General features: G+C 36.6%; 2 protein-coding genes across 2 annotated transcripts; one reads left to right on the top strand and one right to left on the bottom strand.

Annotated features, from left to right (window-relative positions):
- The first annotated feature begins 3,588 nt into the window (after positions 1-3,588).
- LOC112052158 (tyrosine-protein kinase HTK16) lies at positions 3,589-20,912 on the top strand. The gene is made up of 14 exons (XM_024091125.2): positions 3,589-3,858; positions 4,394-4,490; positions 4,577-4,653; positions 5,527-5,735; positions 9,463-9,661; positions 11,130-11,270; positions 11,529-11,634; positions 11,791-12,008; positions 12,659-12,799; positions 13,446-13,752; positions 14,558-14,787; positions 15,822-16,021; positions 16,657-16,882; positions 17,557-20,912. Exons 1-14 carry the CDS (start codon positions 3,823-3,825, stop codon positions 17,758-17,760), a joined length of 2,391 nt encoding a protein of 796 aa, XP_023946893.1. The 5' UTR covers positions 3,589-3,822; the 3' UTR covers positions 17,761-20,912.
- LOC112052159 (leucine-rich repeat transmembrane neuronal protein 2) lies at positions 20,898-24,814 on the bottom strand. Its single transcript, XM_024091126.2, has 3 exons — positions 24,297-24,814; positions 23,113-23,352; positions 20,898-22,386 (listed from the first exon to the last, which is right to left on the bottom strand). Exons 1-3 carry the CDS (start codon positions 24,513-24,515, stop codon positions 21,613-21,615), a joined length of 1,233 nt encoding a protein of 410 aa, XP_023946894.1. The 5' UTR covers positions 24,516-24,814; the 3' UTR covers positions 20,898-21,612.
- Between the last annotated feature and the right edge of the window lie 203 nt (positions 24,815-25,017).

The following is a 25,017-nucleotide window of genomic DNA, read 5'->3' as shown; positions in this document are numbered from 1 at the left end:
TAACAGTTACCTTCCTTTAAGCATCTAAGTAGGTACCTACTTACATAGATAAATATTTTATGTAGGTAGGTACAGAAAAGTAACATTCTAAGCAAGATTGCCTGATACATACGTAGGTACGTCTGTACATATGTACGTATGTGTACCCATCTATGTGGAATGTTATCAATAAACAAATTAAAAAGGAGGGTTTATACCGCTAGTCATTTTACATCTGACAATGAGATAATGTTCTTATAGTTTGAATAACATAATTTTATAAAAAAAACAATACATAACTTTAAATAAAGTTGGTATGAAATGATATGCATTTTCTAACTTAATTTTTAATTTGTTTGTTGATAAACATTGCACAGCGAGTTTGGCTTTAGTATACGCACTTCGTTCCTCGTTGGTATAGCTTGGAAACTTCGTTCGTAACGCTCCAGATGGTCCGCGCGGGCCGGGAGGCGTGTAGCGATGAATGAAAAACCCTCGACTGATGCACCTCACACGCACGATTTTGCACCTCACACGCACGCACGATTTCACACCCGTGCAGTCTTTCGACGAGTTATTGCACCTGGCACTCCGCACTTTACTAGTAAGCTACTTCATGATATTTATCAATGATTAGGTTTGGCTAGGTCTTAATTTAAGGATGCGATTTAAGTCACACAATTTAAGATCTGTTTACATAATAAGAAATATGTATTCATTTTTGAACAGTCATGTTACTTAGACATTTTTAATTAATTTTCCTTAAAGAATAAAGGAACCCTAGACCTAGAGTTATATGGGAAATGTATTGTACAGAAGAAAATGAAAATTATACAGAATGCTCGGACTCCCGAGCATTCTGTATAATACATTTTCTTAATTCCAAGAAATTCTCTATAAAAATTGCAGCCCGGATTTGGGAAGTCGAGCCGTTCGGTCTGATAGTGATCGCTAAAATCTGTAATTACAAACGGCACAAGAAATTATACAGCGTAGAAACCGTACGGCATTTCTATGGTCTACTGAAAAAGAAACAGCAAATTTTCCCGTAAATGCCTACATAGGCTTACTAACCATTTATATTGATCACTTGACACGTGGGAGGTGGAGAATCGTAATCGTAAATCGTAATCGAATCGAATCGTACGAATGTTACGATTCTCCACCTCTATTTATTTAATTAGAATTAGGTTATAATAACCAATGCACGGTTGGTAGTAGGTACCTACTAGGTACCTACTTTTCTAAGCCTCCGTCTTTATTTGATTTATATAAAAATTTTAATAAAAAAAATTCAACCGACTTCCAACTCAAAAAATAACTTTAACTAAAAAGCAAAAAATAACATCCTACCTATGTGCTACCTTCTGATCAGTTTGAAGGCGGTGCCAAGCCAGTGATGTTTTAATTAAATACGTTTAAACTACAAAATTTCTGTGGTTATTCCAGAGACAGCTTTAATTAAAACACGACACTGGCTTGGCACCGCCTTTATACTGATCAGAAGGTAGCACATAGGTAGGATGTTATTTTTTGCTTTTTAGTTAAAGTTATTTTTTGAGTTGGAAGTCGGTTGAATTTTTTTTATTAAAATTTTTATTTTTTTATTTTTAGTGTTAGCATACCCACTGCGTGTGTACAGTCACAACCTATCTAAGTGGAAAGTTCTTATCAATACAAAATTATCAAGTCCAAACACAAGGTAGCTACTGTGAGCCGTCGAGAAGTTCTCTTCACTGTGCTTCGTTTTCATCTCTCTCCGCATCGTGTTCCTCATTACTGAGGGTCGTGACCCCTATCACACATTCATAACTTTTTTCCGCACGATGTCACGCCATGCGGCTCGGCTTTTCGCGACTTGTAGAGCATCGTGTACTTTTGTATCGAGAGTGGTGCGGATTTGATCTGACCAACGCATCGGGCTACGTCCCCGAGGTCTCCTTCCACTTTGCCAGTGATAACAAGTTTCTCTAGGTTATCTCCTTCTCTCCTGGCAATGTGACCGAAGTACTCAAGGATCCTCTGAAGACAGGTGGTGGAAAGTCTTTTCGAGATGTTGAGTTGTTTCAACACCGATGCATTGGTCCTATGCGCTGTCCACGGAATACGGAGCATTCTTCGCCAGCACCACATCTCAAAGGCATCTATGCGATGCCGATCAGCTGATTTGATAGTCCATGTCTCAGCTGCATATGTGAATATTGGAAAGATTAGAGTCGTCTTCATCACCAGACCCTTAATACAGTCGCAATCCATCTAGGTGGAAAGTTCTCATCAATACAAATTTATCAAGTCCAAACACAAGGTAGCTACTGTAAACCGTCGAGGAGATCTCTTCTCTGTCTCTCGTCTTCATCATCAGACCCTTAATACAGTCACAATCCATCTAGGTGGAAAGTTCTCATCAATACAAATTTATCAAGTCCAAACACAAGGTAGCTACTGTGAACCGTCGAGGAGTTCTCTTCACTGTCCCTCGTCTTCATCACCAGACCCTTAATACAGTCACAACCCATATAGGTGGAAAGTACTCATCAATACAAATTAATCGAGCCCAAACAAAAGGTGACTGCTGTAAATCCTTGACGAGTTCCATCGTCTGTGTTTCGGCTCCACCATCAGACCAACTCCAAACCTTCATAAAGTTATAGTGGTTTAAAATACCTTATGGAAACACTAACAAACGTACTAGCCATCTGTACAACTTTCGAAAGTTCCCCTCAATTTCTCCAGGATGCCATCATCAGATCCTGACATGAAAAAAATGGGACCACCCTGGAAGTAAACCCTACAAAACAAAAAAAGAATTTTCAAAATCGGTCCATAATTGACGGAATTATCGCTGGACATAAAAAAAAAAAAAAAAAAAAAACATACATACAGCTGAACGTAGAACCTCCTCCTTTTTGGAAGTCGGTTAAAAAACTAACAGTATACAAGCTGAAAAATATATTGATACTACAGCCTTACTCGATGTGTGATGTTTACCAACAAAATTAGAAATGAAGGTAGAAAATGCATGTCAATTCAAAACTTATTTATTTTAAATTATGTATTGTTTTTATATCAATTGTTATTCAAAATATATTAGATAAATCTAATAGTTCTAAGCTTATTAATCTAATTTATTTTCATTTATTTAAGAATAAGCTAATTATATTAATTATTATTATGTGGGAAATGACTAGCGATTTATACCCTCATTTTCAATTTGTTTGTTGGTAAACAGTGAACATCGAGTATGGCTTTAGTGTGATTTTTTTCAGTTTTTATTTCTGATTAAACTTTCTCAAGTACATAAGTGTGGTACCTAGTACCTATCTACTTAGTCCCAACCAGTGGATATATTATACCTACCATAATCTTTGTCGGTAGACACTAGATTGTATCCTACTCGTATGTTTTATAGTTATAATTATGTATGTTACGTAGGTAGATATCTACGGTATCTGTCTTTATTTACCTACCTGTTATATATAAGTTAAACGTATATTGGACGTATAGATATAATAACGATGTAAGTGTTGTGAGGGAATGCGTACTACTTATGGCATTGCTGAACTGAGTACGCTGGCTGGTGATTCATTTCTCGGAATTGACCTTGCTATGAGTCATTCGCTGGAAGGCAGAGTCGGGGATACCGCGCCTGTCTGCCGGCTGCTTTCTAGACGCACTCCGTTCACTGTGAACGCTTTTATAGATAAAGTATTTTGTGTTGACTCCATATATCAGTCAAAAATATGTTTATTCAGCATGTGAAGGAAAAACAAATGGATAGTACGCGTTACGTACAATTATTGCGTTATTTGTAAATATTTTTGTGAGTTTCCAAAGTTGGATATCATGATAACAACCATGACGTCATTCATATTGTTAAAGGTAAGATTACGTTAATATGTTTATTAATGCACTTAATTATTAAAATACATGTGAGATATAAATAATTGAAGGTGATGACAAAATTATTCAAAAATAAATAATGAGATTCTAATTTGACTAAATTCGATAGTTGACGTTGACGTTTACCATTTTGTATATTTTCAACGGACTTATCAGATAACATCTGTCTCTTTTTAACCTAGCTAAAAGCTAATCCCCGCAAACGAGATACAAATATTGAACTAGAATGTGAAACATTCAGGATATTTCTTGTTGCTTTTGCCATAGGTTAGAAAGAAATAAAAAACAAAAAGTTGTTTGTCAGCCTATAGTTACGATGTTGTTATTGTGACATCAAAACTTTTGAATTAGCTAAATAAACAAAATTGTTGTAATTAAAAGAATTGAAAGAGTGCCTACGATCACGTTATTAATTTATTAGATGTGCTGTAATGTGTATTTGTGAGAAACTATTCAAAAATTGGATCATCTGTAGTGACCAGTGACACTTGTTGAGCAGGTTTTAACTTTTCAGACAAACTCTTTCTTGTTGAGGATGAATAGAGAGGATAATGTAAACTGGTTTCATGGAAAGATATCTCGAGAAACTGCGGAAAAACTTCTAAAAGAAGGTAGGTTTGTCTGAGCAGTGTGTAGTTTTTGTGGAGTTAATTGTCTCACTCACGCTTACTTTAAAAGTTGAGCTATATTGTTTTAGAGGGCGAAGATGGTGTGTTCTTGGTTCGGGAAAGTAATACTTCACCCGGAGATTACGTACTCTCTGTTTTACATCAGGTAAACACTTGTAATTAATTGAATTTGATAACAGTTCATAACAATGTGATTATTCTAACACGTCTATGACAACAAAGCACTTTTAAATACAATACCTACTTTGAAAGATAAGGTTAACTATGGAGTAGGTATTTTTTTCAAAATACTTATATTAATTTGAAAATAACGATTGTTAATTTTCAAATAATAATATTTTTTAGCTCTCAGTTAAACTTTTATCTACTGAAACCTTACACTTGACAAAATACAGTATGAGCCAAAACTTCTCTCTCGCAAAGGTGCAAATTGCCAAACTGTGCAACTATTATAAACCCGCTGGGTTATGTTATGTTAGTCTTCAGAGGGGATGTGTAGTTTAGCACACACTGTTTATGATTAAAATAACTTAGATTGTGTTTTAGTTTACATTTTGTAATACTTTACTGGTACTTAGCAATAAGAAACAAATATTTATGTGTTTGCATAGTTAGTCATGAAGCAATCATAGCCGAGTGGATATAACACCTGACTTTTACCCAGAATTTTTGAATCGAGTCTGGGGCATGCACTTTAACTTTTCAGTTATGTGTATTTTAAGAAATTTAACATCAGGTGTCTCAAATGGCAAAGGGAGCATAGTGAGGAAACCTGCATACCTGAGAATTTTCTTTATTCTGCCAATCTATATTGGACCAACGTGGTAGACTATTAGCCTAACCCTCTTATTCTTAGAAGAAACTCAATCAAACCGTATCATCATTATCATTATCAACCCATATTCGGCTCATTCATACCCTCTTCGAATATAGGTTGATATTGATGATGATTGTCATACATAAGTAACTGGAAATTTATATTTTTTCTGCTAAATTATTAATAAGTTATTATTTTTAGGGAGAGGTTGTACACTACCAAATAAGGAGGCATGGGGAAGACGCCTTCTTCTCTATAGAAGAACATACAACTGTCCATGGCTTGGACACTTTGATTCAGCATTACAGAGGAGATTCAAACGGTCTTGTGACTCGGTTATCTGTGGTGTGCAAGGGTGAGCCTCCACCACATGAATCTAGGACTCAAGGGACAACTAATTTATTACATAGGTAAGTGGTTATACCATTGGAATCTTTAATGAGACTAATATCTTGGCTTTCTATGGATTCATTGTGAGGTTGCTGGGAACATTGTATGGCAGTGAGAAAACTTATACCTCATGATACCTTTGACGGTAATCATTAGCACATTCTTATCATTGATTTAAACTGGTGGCCTTATTTATAAACATGGAACAAGATTAATACCTCAATTTTCTTCAAAGTAAAGTAAATATTAAACAGTAGTGATTAGGTCCATTTTAATTTGAAGAAAGTTGAGGTTTAAATCATAATCCATGTTTATAACTATGCCTATAGGAGCTATTCAGATGTTGACTCTACAATATTGAAATTATTGGCAATAACTTTCAGATTTGAGTTAAAGAAACATTGGGGTTATTTTACAAAATATAAACTTCTTAGAAAACTTCTTCTTATTAATTTCTGTCGGTTTAAAATAGTCAATGGGCTGGTTTCACCAGATGCTAGTAAGTGCTAGATAGTCTGAATGTCAGTTTTGTCATTGACTTACTTTATGTCAAACTAGCGAATGCCTGCAAATTCTGCCAATAAATATGTTACCGTAAGTAGTGATGTAAAGTATATTTATTTATTTATTTATATATTGAGGGCAAATACAATATTTGTGAATCTGTCACTTATCAGAAGGTGGTGAAACCAGCACTAATAGTAATTGATTTCATTACAAAATAAATGATGATACAAAATAATATAATAAATAATAAATATTTTTTGAGATAAGCTTGCATTATTATATAAAATTATTGACTCATCTATTTATAATGCCAACTGCAAATAATTATGTTGGTATGTAAATAATGATAAATAGTATTGTATTAATAATGAAATGTCAAGTCATGTATGTGTAAAACTTTTATAAATAACATAAGCATTCCTACTTGGTGGCTATGGAGGCGATAATACTTCATCAGACTAACTCTAGTACTGCTAAACCTCCTCAATCCTGAATTTAAGTAAATTGAAATTTAATTTGTGCATTTCTTTTATTACATTTTTGTTTCCTGCATGATACTAATTGTCTATAATTGTGCCTAATAATGAGATATTTAATATTATGTAATTTTATTATTATAAATTATAATAATGTATGATTTCTCTTTAAAAGAGCAATTCTTGAGTTTCTTGCTGGCTCTCACCAGAACCAGCCTTCTGAATTGATGGTAGAGTCTTTAAAAATAGTCAAACTGGATGTTGAAAAAAATTAAATTTGATTTTGATCTGATTACTTATTTGGCAAATAGACAAAAATGTACATTACAAGTAAATAGATAATTCTATGGCTACTAATATTATAAATGTGAAAGTACCTAAGTCTGACTGTCTGTTACCTTTTTATGACTAAACGAAAAAACCAATTTGGATGAATTTTAGTATCTTATTGATATTTAGTATATAGTACTATTTATCCTGGAAAAATCCATTCCTATGGATTTTGTAAAATCAGAATTGCACGCAAATGGAGTCGCGAGCGTCCGCTAGTGTAATATAATCTGTTACTGTTAGCATTCCTTCCAGCTAAGTGCTCAAATTGTTTACAGTGATGTCAATAGCATAGCAATGATAGTTGAAGGAGGAAGTCCTATTAAGAAGTAACCCACACAAATTGTCCTTAATTTTTCTTTGTTGTTTTATTGCTTGAATGAATGGAGAGCGGTTTGATATAAGAGCTTTATTGAAAGGGTTATCAATCTGTTGAGTTATTTATAATGTTGTAGGTAGGTATGTACATTTTTAGATTGTAATAATTGTCCTACATTATACTCTCACTCTCCTATGAATACTGAAGTGTTTTTTGTTTGTTACACTTTCACGCCGATAATAATCATTCATATTTTTTGTCAGAGTTTTAAGAGAAAACTGTATAACTTTTTACGAGAAAACTTTTTCTAAGGGGTTGAAAAAAAATCTATAGGTAAAGCTATGCGACTGAAACTGTTATTACAAATAGAACAGTAGGTATTTAAATAGTTGTATAAATTATAATATATAAAAAATACATTCCATTTTTTATTTGGAATCAAGTTGACCTCAACTGCTGGTCAGTGTCCTTCTCGCAATATTTATTGTACGCTCATATTGATCTGAGTGAACAGGAAATTATCAATAAACTTGTCACTGTTTACAGTTCATCACTTAATGCAACACAGCAAAACATACAAGGGCAATGACCTTCGATGTACAATGTCTTTCTTTTTAAATCACATTTTCGATTTATTTAAAGAACTAGATTATCTTTGAGTTGCAAACAAAGTCATATTCTTAAGTAACATCCTAAAACATATGTTTTTAAATGTTGCGACAGAAAGAAACAAGGTAGGTAAACACTGTACCCTAGACTTGGTTTGCGTGTGCAATTAAAATTTTTGAAGTGATAACTTCTTATGAGTTGTTATGATAACCCTTCGTAACGTAACGCGTTACGACGCCACTCTCTAGCTGGCTTTTCTTTCTCTCACGCATACGGCAGCAGGTTAAAATTATCACTTCTGTCGAGCGGTTCAAATGCACAGGTTTTTTTTATTTAATTTCAGAAAAATTTCTGTACTTACTATTAAAAATTAATTAAGTCTAACTGCTTTTGGATTGCTAAAATCTATTGCTAGATTTTAATGGTTCTATCCTATCTAAAATCTATAGATATTTTACAGAAGCCTTTCGTTAACTATTAAGTACTAAATTTCATGTCCACTCCAAAAACATGACTCAATGTTTTTATTACATTTTAAACCTTGAAATTGGTCTTTTATTACATATTAAACCGAATTTAATTACGTCCACAAGGCGGATATTAATCTAAAGTACAAGCTTAGTGCAAGTAAGTGTCAAGACGATTAATGAATCATTAACATAAACATAGTGATTCACCATAACCAAACATTGCCACAGATGTATCTCCAATTGTTGGTACATTGTTGTCACTTTAAACATTCCCAACATATGACTAATATTATCTATATAATATCTGTATCTAATGTATACACATGTGAATATTTACATTGTCATATTATATCGTAATGGAACTTAATTTTTTATAACAATAATACAAAGTGCAATTAAGTTGTAGGTATATAACAGGACATGGGAATTTCACATCGCTTATTTAAATTCATAATTCCTTTATTCAATTTAAGAGCCTCTATAGCTCAACGATAGCAGTCGGTCAACCGAGGGGGAGTGGTTCGATTCCCGCCCTGATAGAGTACAGTCTTTCCCAACTTGTTGGAGGGGAATGGAAATAATGGTCATATTAAAAAAGATATGGCCAATATTCTTTTAAAAAAAAAATTCGAGTATCGAGTGGAGCGTTTAATACACTTATATTTTTTGTTTCATATTAAGGTACTTGTAGCATGCGTGTTTCAATCATACCTAATAATCTAAATTTGGCGTCAAGTTAGGAATTGAGAAATGATGAACTCTTCATTCTCCACTGTCTGTTCTGTCTTTTCGTCGTAAAGAGTATCAGCGGGTTATACATTAAATCGTAACAAACATCTAATATATAAAATTCTCGTGTCACAGTTTTCGTTGCCATACTCCGCCGAAACGGCTTGACCGATTTTGATGAAATGTTTTGTGCATATTCATGTTTATTTAACTTCTTTCTAGAAGCATAGACCAACCCCGCTGCTACATTGCGAATTGACAGGCAAAAAAGGTCAATTGATATATGATCATAATTGTCAATCACCAGGGCCACAGAAGCGGGCGAGTACAACATAGTGTCGCAACTGCTGGCGTGCGGGTACAGAAGCCGGGACGCCAAGAACCAGGACGGACAGACCGCGGTGCACATCGCGGCGCGCGCGGGCCGGGACACCATCCTCGCCAAACTCATCGAGAGCGGCGCCACCGTCAATGTGCGGGACTCCTTCGGATACACGCCTCTGCATGTAAGTAGTCATTACACGCACACACGCACGTGTCAGAAATCGGATTGACATCAGAAGCGGGATTTAAATAGCAAAACACAATTAAAGAATGGGAGCCTATCAGATCTAACAATTCCCACTAAGCATGTTACCAATAAACCTTCGAGTGGCAGAGAATAACCTTGGTTAAAGACGTCTTTTAAAACTAGTTAACTCCCCTTTTCCATTCAGGTCATTCTCCCCGCCTATCCCAAAATAATCCATGAAGGATTATCCAGTAAACGGTGTTGACGGATCGAACGTCACGACAAGAATGAGCTAGTCGCCTATATAGTCAGCTTTCGGCCTCCCACTACTCCCATCAAACCACTTCGTACTATCTCGGCTCGTGTCGACACACGCAATAATATTGTCAAAGTGGGTAAAGATTGTCTAAAGTGACGTCAGCCACCATCGCAGCGTAAGTCGTACTCCTAACTAATTATAGCCTATTTTGACGGCCAACTAATAACCCAGCCTTCTTCCTTATATAAAGGAAAGGCTTACCCAGTGGTATTTATATAAGGTATAACAAAAAGGTTTTACTCATAATAGTTTTGTAATGAGTCCTCAGTGCATTTTTGCTTCTATGAAGTGTGCTCGAATACCCCGGTAATATACACTATTACATTCTTAGGTAAAAAATTATATGCTACTTTTTTGATTGTAATTATTGAATATTTTTATTGCCGTAAGTTCTTAGGAAATTGTGAAATAAACTTGTCACACCACACTGTTTTTCCAAAGATTCTGTTTTTTTTTTCTATAGCAGCTATAAAGTTATCTTTTCATATTTTCTGTATTATATTATTTGTTGGTATTCTTCAATGACAAACACCATGCTCATTTACTCTGCAGTCTATTCATATAATGACTAAGTTAGCAAACATGTTCAATTTTATTTATATCAGTACCTTATTTATATCAATACCTTTAAACAAGCAACTATTTTCTGGCTGGTGTTTGCTCGAATTTTAGCGATTCGCTGTTTCGTACCCTATCCTGAATCTTGGTAATGGCTCTCAACTATTTTCATGAAATTTAGTATGCAGGGGTTTTCGGGGGCAATTTTATTTTGGGTAAACGCACCAAAAATACCAGGCATTCAGGTATACCGTGCACCCCGCACCTTAATTAATTAGTCTATACCTGTGTTATCATTATTATATTAATATCATAATAATGCTGGCAATACTGCCAGCCTTCTGGGCACTTTACCAATGATCATCGATTCGGATGAATTCTACGACGCCTAAGTCTGTAGTCTGTAGATATCATTTTATATTTTATTTTTATATTATGAGTAGGTTAGGTTAGTTACTAGTAATTTAAACATTGTATTTAGTTGTATATGTATAATTGTTTCAGTATATGAATAAAAAGATATCAATTTCAAAGTAGCATTATGCTATTTAAATACAAATGACATGTGGAATGTTTACATTTCCAGTACACTTGCCAGAACAACTTGCCCAGCACCACGGAGTTGCTGATCACGAAGGGCAACGCCAACTACCAGATGCGGCACGCGCCCACCGGCAAGGTGCCGCTACACGACGCCGCGCAACGGGGACACATCGAATGTATAAAGGTACCTAAGCATATAGTGAAGGAATTATTATTTTTTCAGTACACTTGCCAGAACAACTTGCTAAGCACCACGGAGCTGTTGCTCACGAAGGCAACGCCGCTTTCTCCAAACTGTGCTGCAAATATTGAAAGAAAGAAAATGTCAGTATTTCGCCCGACCCAAGACTTCGTAATCCAAAGCCACATAGGCTGGAGCTATGAAGCAGTTCAAGCAAAATAAAAAATAGCTTCCCAAATAATATGTTGACTTAATTTCCAGGTGCTATTAAAACTGAAGGCGCCGGCGCATCCCCGGACCTTGGCGCACGACACTCCGGCTCACCTCGCCAAGAACGCGGGACACACGGAGTGCTACCAGTTACTCAGTGAGTGGATTAACTACCATAGTAGTAGCAGGCCCATAGATTGATAGTCAAAAGCAATGCTCTTATAGACAGACACAGACAACTGGATACTTTTTTTTTTATAGAAAATATGCCTTTCTCTAAGAAATGGTAATTAATATATGGTTATTGTTGTAGAGAATCACATACCCGAACAGCCCAACACCACTCGCGCGCAGTGGTACCACGGCACGCTGAGCCGCGAGGAGGCGGTGCGCACGCTGCAGGCGCACTGCGCACAGCACGGCGCGCGCGACGGCGTGTTCCTGCTGCGCTACAGCGAGCGCAACACCGGCGCCTACGTGCTCACCATGCTCTGCGAGAGCACGCCCTACCACTTCATCATACGGAGAGAGGTGAGAGTGAACCATGCTCAAGGCATAGTCGACCAATAGCTGCCATACCGAAAATATAACTCTTTCATCCAATCGCAACGAAAGAAAGAGCGATATTTCCGGTGCTATTGGTCGAAAATACATAATTTTGTCTTTAATGGACATTTTCACGGTGCGCATATTAGGCCTACAGAACTATCCTATACTAATGAACTCAGTACTAATTATCACTTTCAGTAGGCCTAGCATGCGTCAACTACATATCTCGTAGAGAGACAATATGCATAGGACCAATAGCTACATGAAATAACTTGAAATGTGTCTCTCTCTCTTTCATCCTAACACTACGGAAGACGAAGCGATATTTTGAATTCTGCCGCTATTGGTCGACATTTGTTTTATCTCGTCTCAAGATATGTCAGCAACAGTTCTTGAAATTAGCAGTAATGTTTTATCATCATTAGGTGCCTTCTTCCAGCTGAAGTTTGGCGGTCATGTGTAGAAAACTCTTCCGGTCTTTTGCAGTATTTTTTAAAAAAAAAAAAAAAATACTGCAAAAATGTTTTATACATAACATAAATAAAGGAGAAGAAGATGTCGAAAGTATACAATTGTAATCTTCTCCCGTCCACTATTGGTTACATTATACATAAATATGTATCTTGTTACAGAACGACTGGTTGTTCATAGACGACGGCCCGTATTTAGAAACTCTGGAAAGACTGATAGAGCACTACAGCAGTGTGCCGGATGGGCTGCCCACCAAGCTTACTACACCGGTGCCGCCCAAGCCGAAACCACCGCTACCTGAGGTTTGTTCATTATACTCGTATTAAACTACATAAAAGTATGTACAGTATACTACATCCTCGATGTGTACTGTTTAGCAACAATAAAATGAGGAATGAAGGTATAAATCGCTAGTCACCTAATAATAATTATTATAATTAATTAACTTGTTCTTAAATTAAAATAAATTCGATCAATAGGCCTAGAACATTTAGATAAAGTTAATATATATTTAAATAACATATTATAAACAAACAATACATAATTTAAAATAAATAAGTTATGAAATGCGTTTTCTGCCTTCATTTCTAATTTGTTTGTTGGTAAATAGTGCACATCGAGTGGGGCTGTGATATAGTTTTGGTTTTTTTGTTCCTCATTTGACGTACCAAGATCTAAAATATCCTTCCCTTAAGGTAAGTAAGCTTCATTTTACTACCACTTATATATTTGATTTTCACTTTCGTTTGAGCAGTCAACCTTCTAGACAAGTTTTTTCGGATAATCATATTCACTTACCATCAAACAATGTATAATTATTGCCACATTGGAAAAGAAATATCCTTCAAGGAGAATCAATCTAAATAAGCAAAATCAATTCTATTTTGAAAGAATTCATTGACAGTGCAATTTAGAATTATTTTTAAAGATTGTTATCCTTTTTAACAGTTTTCTACAATGCCGCGAACAAAGAAGACATCACCAAGTAGAGCGGCGATGAACCAATCGTTATCACTCGTTAAACATGACATATTGAACGACAACCAAACCGTCAACACCAATGACTTCGAAATGCTCACAAGGAATCTCTCATTTTCGTCTGACTTCAACAACGACAGCATGAACAACAACGACGAAGCCCCCAGTGAATGCGACACGTACAAAGTGCCGGTCAACAACAGCGCTGTTGTTACGTTGGCGGAGAATTATAATGAAATATCCATTAACGCCGACGGCCAGCTATCCACATTACAAGGTACTATCTATATTAATCTATACCTATTACTAATACTCTTCATTATCATCATTGATCGTCATCATTGTCAGCCAATGGACAACCTAAGGACTTCAAAGCAACACGGTTTTGAGCCATATATGTAAAATCTGAAATTCAATTTTTCACAAATCTTGCGAAAACCATTGATTTTTCCGGTTAATCGATAAAAAGTATAGCGTATATACGTTGCTCTATAACCTACTTTATCTTCCGAGATTTCAAGATTTTTTTATTTGCGAAACATTTCTGAGCGTCAAAAAACAGATAATGTATCACGCAAATTGTAGGACATTGTGGCTCTCCAAAGTTGTTAAACTAGTAATTGAGCAACAGTAAAATAACAGCTGGTTAGTATCAACTTTTAATAACCTCGTTATTCATACAATTTGGGAGGAAAAGTTACCACACGTTGTTACTAACCAGATGTTTTTCAGAACTTCACGAAATCATCAATTTGACAGCTGCGGTCTTTTTAGTGTTAATGAATAGTTATACAACTTAACAACCACAATGTCCAACAACACCACAAATTTGATGGTACATTATCTCGTTCCGACGCTCAGAAGTTTTTATTACCTGGTAACCCAGTTTGCTACCAAGAAATTTTCAGTAAATAAAAAAGTTTAGCGCCTCATCAAGATGACTCACAGACCATTAACTTGATAGTAATCAATTGTAAAAATGTTCCACTGGTCTACTAATGATGATGATCTTTTCAAAAACATGGAAAAAACTTATATTCTATTAAATTCTGACATTTTATAGTGTTATACTGTTTTTCCAGAGGTCATTCCATTCAACGAACTAACACTAGGAGCGGTGCTGGGTGAAGGCGAGTTCGGCTCGGTGCTCAGGGCTGTGTACGCAGCGCCGGACAAGGTGCCCATACAGGTGGCGGTGAAGACCTTACACGTGCAACACACTGACGCGAACAAGCGGGAGTTCCTCTCCGAGGCCAAGCTCATGATGTCGCTGCAGCATCGGTGTATAGTGCGCCTTATTGGAGTCTCTTTGGTAAGTTAAACTATAATGTTCATCATTATCATTATCAGCCGATGAACGTCCACTGCTGGACATAGGCCCCTTACATGGAGCTCCTAGCACAACGTTATCCTCGGACCCCTACGACCTCTACTTCTTAACCCTCTGTCCAAACTATACGATCATGTTACGTGTTCATACAAACTGCGTATAGAATCGATGTTTCATTGTGTTAAAATTACACGTGTGTGTATTACGATTTGAAATTTATAGTTGTGTGTAGTGTAAGGACACAGGATATATTTATTGGTGTTAAATATTTTCGATGTTTACCTCGTCCCCGTCAGAAAACGACAGACAATTTTGCCGGCGAATTTAGTTAGATTAAATAGAAGAATATTCCACATTGAATATTTTTGTTATATCCAAGGAATTAGACTGCGTTTTCGATAGAAGATATTAAAGGCTTTACTGTTTAGTACGATTTGTGTTATATACGTCATAATTTTATTACCAGTCTGTACGCTGTAGAGACGCCTGCGGCGCCGATGCGACTTCATTATGCTGCCGCATCGCATATAATGAGACGTTATTGCAGCGTTAATTTATATCAAAATAACCATGATAAGTCATTACTTATCAATTTAAGACTTTTCATATACATAAAATTATAGCTATGAGGGTCTATTTATTCCTTTTGCCCCGGAGACCCTTGACCTCCGTAGAGGCCATGGAGTCGCAGTGCCAATTTTTTTTTCCGTATCATTTCACCTCGAATGGTGACAGAAAGGCTGGCACATTTTTTGCGCAAAAGATCAGCCTGGCCGTCCAGTGCGGAAACGCAGCCAGTATTCTTCACACCAGTCAACGTGGGCATGATTTGTATAGTTATTAGGATTTTAGCTAGCGTAAGTTTCTTATTGTATTCTTTCTCAATAAAAAAAACGCTATGAGGGTTCCTTAATAAGATATTTTTATGGACAAGAAGCATAACTGAGTCCTGACCCTCGCGGTCCAGTGTTACGGTTCAATAATGGGCACTAACTTGAGGATCTTTGTTACTCCAGGGACCTCCTCTCGCGATGGTCCAGGAGCTGGTCCCGCTAGGCTCACTGCTCAACTACCTTTTGCGCCACCCCGAGAAGGCGTCCCCCGGGTATGAGCTGCGCCTGTGGGCGTGGCAGGTCGCCTCCGGGATGCGGTACCTGGAGAGACGGCGCTTTGTGCATCGTGACCTCGCCGCCAGGAATATACTGCTGGCGTCCAGGTTAGTGTAGACTGATGAGGTTTGAACTGTGGTTGGTTTTGAAGTGAAAATTTTTGACACTTTGGGCTCTTTATTGATAAGTAGAAAAACTTATCATTGTCACACTTAGATTTATGCACATGCCAATTTATTAGGCTAAGAATTTTGAAGAGCATAATTCAAATCATAATACGACTAATACATTTTAATGTTATTCAGATCCATCCAACGTGGTGTTCTATTAGCCTAATAATCCCTCTCATTCTGAGAGGAGAGTCATGCTCAACAGTGAGATGCCGAATGTGGGTTGTTAATGATGATTGTACCTTTTTAAATTCCTAGTTTGAAGCTATTACATAACAGCTCATATCCTATAAGCATTAACTTGGGATTGCACACATATACGACCATATACTGACCCCACCAATACTACTCGCGTAGTTGGTCGAAGTTAGTCGCTTTTCTTCGTGCAACTTCGCCTCGCCTATCACAACTTCTAATTATTGTCGGGCTTTTGCCCCAGTCAAAGGACTCGAAGTTATCCAAGGTTCGAAGACAAAGCGCCTCGATACACGATCCGGCTAACTTCGAGACCTCTTCGAAGCGTCGTAGCGAGTAATGTATTTAAGGCATAAGGTTCGCTCGTTGTTTTACAGACATCAAGCAAAAATCAGCGACTTCGGTCTGTCACGCGCGCTGTCCACCGACAGCTCGTACTACAAGGCGAGTCGCGGCGGCAAGTGGCCCATCAAGTGGTACGCGCCCGAGTCCTACAACTACGGCACCTTCAGCCACAAGAGCGACGTGTGGAGCTACGGCGTCACGCTGTGGGAGATGTTCTCGTATGGCAAACAGCCGTACGGAGAGATGAGGGGCATCGAGGTGAGTGACTCACCATTAACATGTCATCACCATCACCGTCCTGCCTCCTGTCCTGTATGTTGCCCTAAAGTTCCCCTAAAGACCCTGTAGGAAATTCTAAATACCACGGTGCAGTGTGCCTGCATCCAACAAAAGTGACTCGCTTGTTGACGCCAGTGTCCCTTGTAGTCTTCTTTGCATTAGGAAATTCTAAACACCAGGTTCCTCAGATAACGACAAGCAACGTCTCCTTATAATTCCCTCTAAACTTCTTATGTTATGTCAATCAGTCAGCAGTAAAATTTTATTTATGGGAATTTATAAATGTTGGTCCTGAGACACCTGTATCTAAGATCTTTTTGGGCCTCGCTTGTTGACGTCAGCTTCAGTTATATTACATTTTCTAAACACCACAGCTCTGAGCCTGGATCCAGCGTCTCCCTGTGACTCGCGTGATGTCGTCTGTTCTGTAGGGATGTCTAAGCATCACAGTTCTGAACCACCTGCATCCAACATCTACCTGCGACTCGTTTGACGTTCTTTTTCCCCCAGAGATCTTTCGTTTTGTAATAGTTACGAATGATTGACACTTAATTTTTAACCGACTTCCTAAAAAGTAGGAGGATCTTTTCTAATTTTCTTTTTGTTTATCTGTATATATTTTAAAGCTAATAAGTTCGAATATTCTTCTCCAGGCCATACAAGTGGTGGAAAGCGGCCAACGGCTCGAGAGGCCGGAGAATTGTCCCGACGAGATCTACAAAGTGATGTTGGACTGTTGGGCGTACAGCCCCGACCAACGGCCAACATTCGGCAAGTTGGACGATGTATTCGCGCACCACCCCGACTACGTCAACATCAGCCAACTCGCTGCCGACGACGACGATGTCAGTGTATAGAATCTCCCTCTATAACGTAAGAAAGAAACTAACGTATGCCTCAATACAAGTTGGATGATATGTTCGAGCACCACACCGACTACGTCAGTAACCAACCAACTTGCTGACGATGACGTCAGTTTATAAAATGTTCTTCTCCTAGGAGAGCTTACCCTTAGGTATATTTTCCCGGGCAGTGGTTCTAGTTTTGGAAGTTGGACGACGAGTTCCCTCAACACCATTGTCGCTGAGGAAGCTGATGTCAGTGAATAGAATCTCCCTCCATAACCTAACAGAGCATACCCTTATGTACAGCCGCGACTTACATACAGCGTTGGTCGTGTTCGCATACCACCCCGACATTATCTCAACATGTCATGATGATGACATGACATGTTGATGTCAACATCAGCGAACTCGCCGGCGACGACAACGATGTCGATGTAGAATCTCCCTTCATAACCTAAGAGGCTTATCCTTGCGTACAGCGACCCACGTTTAGCAAGCTTTGGAAATGGCATATGGCAGCTAATTTACAAAATATAAAAAAAATGTATTTGATAGAGAGTGTTTTGAGAAAGGTGGTAGGAAACAAAATGTCCCTACAATCATGCATTTGTTTTTTGATTGGGAACAAATCTTACCCTCCTCTGCTTTAATAACGTGATATCTCGAAAAAAAACTTTTCGGGAAAAAAAATCGATTAAAAATTTTCGGGAGGCTATTTTTTAAACTGCAAAAAATTTCCTGTCAAAACTGTTTTTTAAATGTCTTAAATTTACTGTTTGATAAGATGCCATGATGTGCCTAAAATACTAAGATTGTAGTATATTTTATAATTAAGGGATAAACAGCAATACAAGTTACTAATGTTCAAATAAATTATATCGTAAGTTTGTTTTTACAGAACCAATAAAATTAATTACAACCATATTGTAAAAATAGTTTAGTCATTATATCATATAAGTATATATTAGTGCTTACAGATATGATTGGGCCAACGATTATATTATGATATTTAGGTATTGAATTATACTGTCGGTATGTAGTTATTCGAATATATCTACAGTGTAAACTTCATTTAACGACAAACTCCGTAAAATGACTATATTATTTAGATTGCCCTATCATCCATACAGCAGTTGTTAGTTTTTGTGCACTAATAACGACAATAATATTGAATAAAATACAACCGACTTCAAAATAACAAAAATATTTCTATTGAATTAAAAAGCGAAAACTAACATTGTATGTGCTATATTCTGATCAGTTTGAAGGTGGTACCAAGTTAGTGCTATGTTAATTATAGCCGTTTTTGAAAGAACTGTCTGAAAATCCTAAATCTTTATCATTAAAACGGCTTCAATATAAAACACACCAATGAAAACATTAACAAATGCACTAGTTGCCCCTTTAAAATTCGAAAGTGCCACTCGATTTCTCCAGGAGCCCATCATCAGATACTGACATGATTTCTATGGGACCAACTGGAAAGCATACCCTTCCAAACAAAAAAGAATTTTTCAAATCGATTTAGGCGTCTTTGAGTAATCGGTAAACATACCTAAAAAAAGGATTCCGACAAATTGATAACCTCCTCCTTTTTTAGAAGTCGGCTAAAAATTAAGAAACGCCGCCGCTTATAGGATTTTCGAAAGTGCCCCTCGATTTCTCCAGGATCCCATCATCAGACCCTGGTTTCCTAAACATGGTACCCTGGGAACTCTAACACTATAAAGTGCGCCTGAGTATCGCTATATAGAGTTTACACTGTAATTTGTCAATGTTTTCGTAAACCTTAAAGGCAAGGCTGCCTTTTGTATTATATAATTATTTGTTACCGTGGATTTAACTTTCTTATTTATTTAAATGAATCTACAATTAAAACTTAAAATGATCTTTCGTCATACTGGAGTAGCAATTGTCATTTGTCTACCTACTCCTAACAAGTTAGCCCGCTACCCTCTTAGATTACATCATCACTTACCAGCAGTTGAGATTGTAGTCAAGGACTAACTTCTAAAGAATAAAAAAAAAACTTGTGGGCGAGTGAGTCATTTATATAAAGACAAATAATCATGACAATGACAAATGAGTTGTGTTGTGAATGCACACTCTTAATGAAATACAACGATTCAGCATTATTATTAGTGTAATTCTTTGTAGATATTTTTTTTAATTATATAGATTCTCATAATATCCTTTAAGTTCACCCATATTGTTCGTAAGTTCACATTTCTGCTGTATATTGTAGCTTTTTAAAAGAGCACAGCTTAGCATTTTTCAACAAAGATATTTCTACCACTAGAAACAATGCGTTTAAGATTTTAAGCTATTCTAAGTTTACCTATTTGAATATTACCAATTTTAAACCTTTTGATACAACATGTACATTCCTTTTACTATAGTAACAGAAAATATTTAAAATATATTTTAATGTTTTTAAACATTTATTACTATTAAGTATACAATATATAATTATTATGTTTTATACGAAAATCGCACCTTATGAACGTGTTTTTAGATTAATAATGTAACGAAACAAAAAAAATATTTATGAAATGTATAATTTATTAAGAATAGATTTTTGCCTATTTTACAATCATCAAGGCAAAACAATGAAATATAATAACTTTATTCGATTGAGAATAGGGCCTGTAGCCATGTGCAAAATTCTCTTTCTACAAACGCTAAAGTTGACATGTGTGCTATGACCCTTACTCGTAATACTGAAACTACACGATGGCCTATCGCAATAGTTTACTATGATGGGCTATTGCTATCTGCGCGACTCTGCTAACGCGTTAATTTTTATTTAACTAGATTTTCTTAGTATATACATATTTTTATATTATTTAAGATACATTAAATGTTCCAAGCACCCAAGTGGTTTTAGTTCTTTGCCATGAAATGCCATAGTAATTTTTGAAGTTCGAATATTGCCATGAGGTTGTGTTATTTCATGTACAAAAGTTTTATATGGTTACCCAAATTGTCTGTTTAGTTTATAGAGAATTTATATTAAATTCTATTTTACGAGTCTGACTATGCGTATAATTTGATTTTAAAAATTAACAAATTTTATCAATTAATTATAATTATTATTGTATTAAGTGAATGTGATAATGGTATTTATGAAGTGAATAAAATATTCCATATTTTTGCTTCTCTGATTTTTTTATTTCGATTTATAAAAGCCCTTTGTTTTGTTTTAGATCTTAAATAACTTATAATATCGGTGATTCTATCACAATAATAAATTATAAATATGCATGAGCTCTTAAAGTACTCGTAGTCATCAATTCACTGTAAAAATAGCCTAAAAGTAAAAGTTACCTAAGGCCTAGTTTATTTCTAGCTTATCATTCTAGTTTATCATAAAAATACATGCTTAAATCTAGAAATAATATATTATGTTTATAGGTATAATTTAAATCAGTCAAATATTCATAACACTGCGACTTTGTATTACTCTGCAATACTGAAATCACAAACTGTTTTTATTCATAACTTTATATCACATCAACGTCCTTGACATGGGAGTTTTTGAACGCTAGGACATCTATAGAAACTCAATTATATTCTATTCAATTCTGTACTAGGTCCCGGCAACTAAGTCGAACCAAAATTACAGATGTGTACAATTTTATAAACAAAATTTACTTGACTCGTCCTTCGTAGTTGGTGGTTACAATAACTTGAAACTTTGAAAATGAAATTTTGGCGCCAAAAAGCACCTCTTACCGTACGTGGCTAACACCCGAAAATGTGCTACTGCACATAATTAAATTTACTGCCTATTTGAGTTAAGCATGATAACATTGATAATGTAAGAAATATCAGTGAGCGTGTCGAGAACGCAGGATTTTTACATCAAATATTCAAACGACACTCATTATACGGTGGAGGTGGAGTCTCAGCCCTATTATCATCTCGTATGGCGTCCACTTGTAAACCTGCTATACCAAATATTGGGGAAGGTGGACTACGATCTGGTAGAGAAGGCTGTCGGCGATACAACGGCGGAGTCTCTAAATCCGGACTTCTAACATTGTTCCAGAGTAAATTCGCTCTTATGTCATTTTCCGTTCTGTGGATTCTACGTCGTCTTTGCATTCGTTGTCGGGTGCAAATTAAATTACAGGCGCAAACTCTATTTAACCACAAATACGTCCCCACTATACCTATTGCCAAACCGATTTCAATACCAATCACGAAAGCTTGGACGGCTGAAAAGTCCCTATCGAACTTCTGATACGGCGTCAATGGTTCCGTATCTTTCGGCTTAATTGTTACAGTATCATTTTGTTCAATAGTTATATTCCAAACTTTATTGATATCTACAGATTCTCTTTCTACAACCATTGATATCATTTTCTCTGATTTATGCGGAGCTTTCTTTTTGCATTGCTTCTCGTATTTTATGTTGTTGGAATGTATCCAGTTTTCGACTGCAATAAAATCAGGGTTGCACTGCCAGTATTCGTTTCTCAGTTCCAATCTCTCCAGTTTTCGTATCGGTTTCAATACATCTATCGTGATGGTGACGATATAGTTTTCGCTCAAGTCGAGTTTCTTTAAATTCGGCAGTCTGCTGAAGAGTCTTTGTGGTAACGACTTGATGCGGCAATTGTTAAGATTTAGCACCTGAAATCAATTTTAACATCATTAGATTACAAGCATGTAGATGGGTAAAATTTCCATTCATTAATACCCATCTTACTATATAGTAACGTACCTACTTACCAAGGCTTATCTTAACCTATAGCTTGGCAAGTCCGTTGATAACACTCCCATGATATGAGGCGATTGAAGAAAGGGCTGCGCAGTTTCGAAGTCATGCGCGCGAAGAGGGAAGGGCTGCTCGGGTATAAAGACGTGCGCGCGGGGCATCTCTAGCCCCCTCCCGGCCTCCGCGGACATCCTCCGAGTGTTAAGAACGAATTTGCCAAGCTATATGGCGAATATGTCTCACACGGGTGCATTGTGTATAGTGCCTACCCATACGAAGAATTAAAATGATTAGGTATGTCAGGATCCAGCGTTTGTCGTCCGGATCAATCGTCCGATCCATGTAGTAGCAACCTATGAAAAGTTAGCCTTTGACTGCTATTAAACCTGATCTTGAGTGACAATGCAGTTAAGATGCAGGTTAGCGGGCTTACTTGGCGCTATCGACTTGAAATCCGATAAAATAGATCGTGTGTTGGTCGTGAGCTGAATGATGTCATGCGCATCGCATCATAACTAATGTCAAACAGTTAGCGCTGCGTGGATGTGGGCTTATTGGGTGGTGGGTGGTACATATCACCTACCTACTAAATACCTACTAGAAGTGCATAGGTACCTATCTACTTATAAAGTATTTCTTACCTGCAATTTGTCATGCATAATCAACGGTTCGTTTTTCACTTCCTCAAAAACATTGGATGACAAATCTAATATTTCCAACCTTGGTGTTTCCCAAAACACCTCCGATGAAATGTGCCGCAGTATGTTATTGCTAAGGTCTAGGTTCGTCAGTAGGGTTAATCCTGCGAATGCGTGTAAGCCAATCCAGAATATAAGATTGTACGACAAATCCAAGTATTCTAGCGAAATGTATCCAATTTCCTGAAATCAAATTCAAAGAGTTTTTAAGCTTTTTATAACTCGATTCTAGGTAATAAAGAGTTAGTAAGTACGTATTTTATTATGTAGGCACTTCGAAACTGAATCGTTCAGCTAATGCAGTAATAAGGTACCTATGTTTCCTAGTACCTATCTACTTACCTTCGTACTTTGAATCAAACGAGTGAATCATTATCAAATCATTGCACAATGCGTTATACTTACAGATAATGAAAATATAGCAATAAGCAAGAAAAATACCCGATTGCAAGGGTTGTTGTTTGCGGATAGGTAACGTGTTGTGTTGGTAGGTAGGTAAGTACCTACCAGCTTTTTACATAATACTAGCGGACACCCGCGACTTCGTCCGCGTGGAAATCAAAGTGAACTTTCAACCCCTATTTCACTACTTTAGTGGTTGAATTTAAAAAATTTTTGAATCACATTATTTTTCGTATTTATGAACAATTCTATTCTTCTATTTTATGATATTATATAAATACAAGCAGATTACTAGAGACACGGCGCGGTAGTAGCTGCGTGGTTCCCGGTCCCGTAGGAATACGGGCATAAAATATCTATAGCCTATAACACTCGGGGATAGCGTACCTTCCCAAAAGCAAAATATTTTTTCAAATCGCTTAAATAGTTTCGATGCAAAGAAACAATCAATTTTTCCTCTTTATAATATTAGTATAGGATGTATAGAGGTTTGTTTATAAATTTCCTGATTGTCTTGTTTCTTCGAAACTGGCTGGATGGATTCGGACTCTAAGTATTTGAGGACTCTAAATATCTACTTCATTTATATCAATATCTTCCATCAACAGTTTTGCCAGTTGGTTGGGTAATCATTAAATCGTTAAATTTAGGTGAAAGCTTCTAGCAAGTTACCTACATACCTACTACATAAATAAAAAGTAAAAAATACCTAGATAAATGCTTACCTTAAAACAATAGTTATCCAGTTCACTTATCACATTTTGACTCAAACTGTACACTTGAACCTCTTTAGGTACTCCCACATCTACGCCGATGATGTTTTGATCGACACACACGGCCGTGTTCAAGCCATTGTCCATGTCACAATCACATTCTTTGGGGCAGATCGCACTCGAAATAACACCAAAATGCCAGGCCAATGTCAATAATATTAACCCCCGCATGATTTTCTGATCATCGAATGCATCCTGTGTTGGGTATTTGTTATACGAATCTCAAACTGCACTGACGCATAGTAGAAATGGAGCAATTCGTCCATACTGATAACAATGATATCATGCGCGATAAGATAGCTACGTTAACTATATACGTGGTAGATATCGTCTTTTGTTTCCTTTTACTTCTGAAGTATGTGAATTAAGTATAGCAATTTATACTCAATGTTATTTTTTCCACCTTTACTTAACTATATGTACATATGTTATTTTATAGTCTGATCAGTGCCGGCTTTAGTAGGTACTACCAGCGCCCCTGGGCGAATTTTGACGGCGCCTCTCACCCATTGAAATCCATACGCACAAAAATTAATGATTACTAGCTAACACTATTTACTAAATTTAAATTTTTTAAAAATCCTGAGGGAACTATGGATTTTTCCGTGATGGATAGGAGCTTATATGTTGCTAGAATTCACTCGGCTCCCTGCAACTCGCTTAATTTCCTCGG

This window comes from Bicyclus anynana, chromosome 1, assembly GCF_947172395.1.
Source record: "Bicyclus anynana chromosome 1, ilBicAnyn1.1, whole genome shotgun sequence".
NCBI lineage: Eukaryota > Metazoa > Arthropoda > Insecta > Lepidoptera > Nymphalidae > Bicyclus > Bicyclus anynana.
Note: the sequence above shows the minus strand (reverse complement) of the source record. Positions and strands in the feature narration are given on the sequence as shown.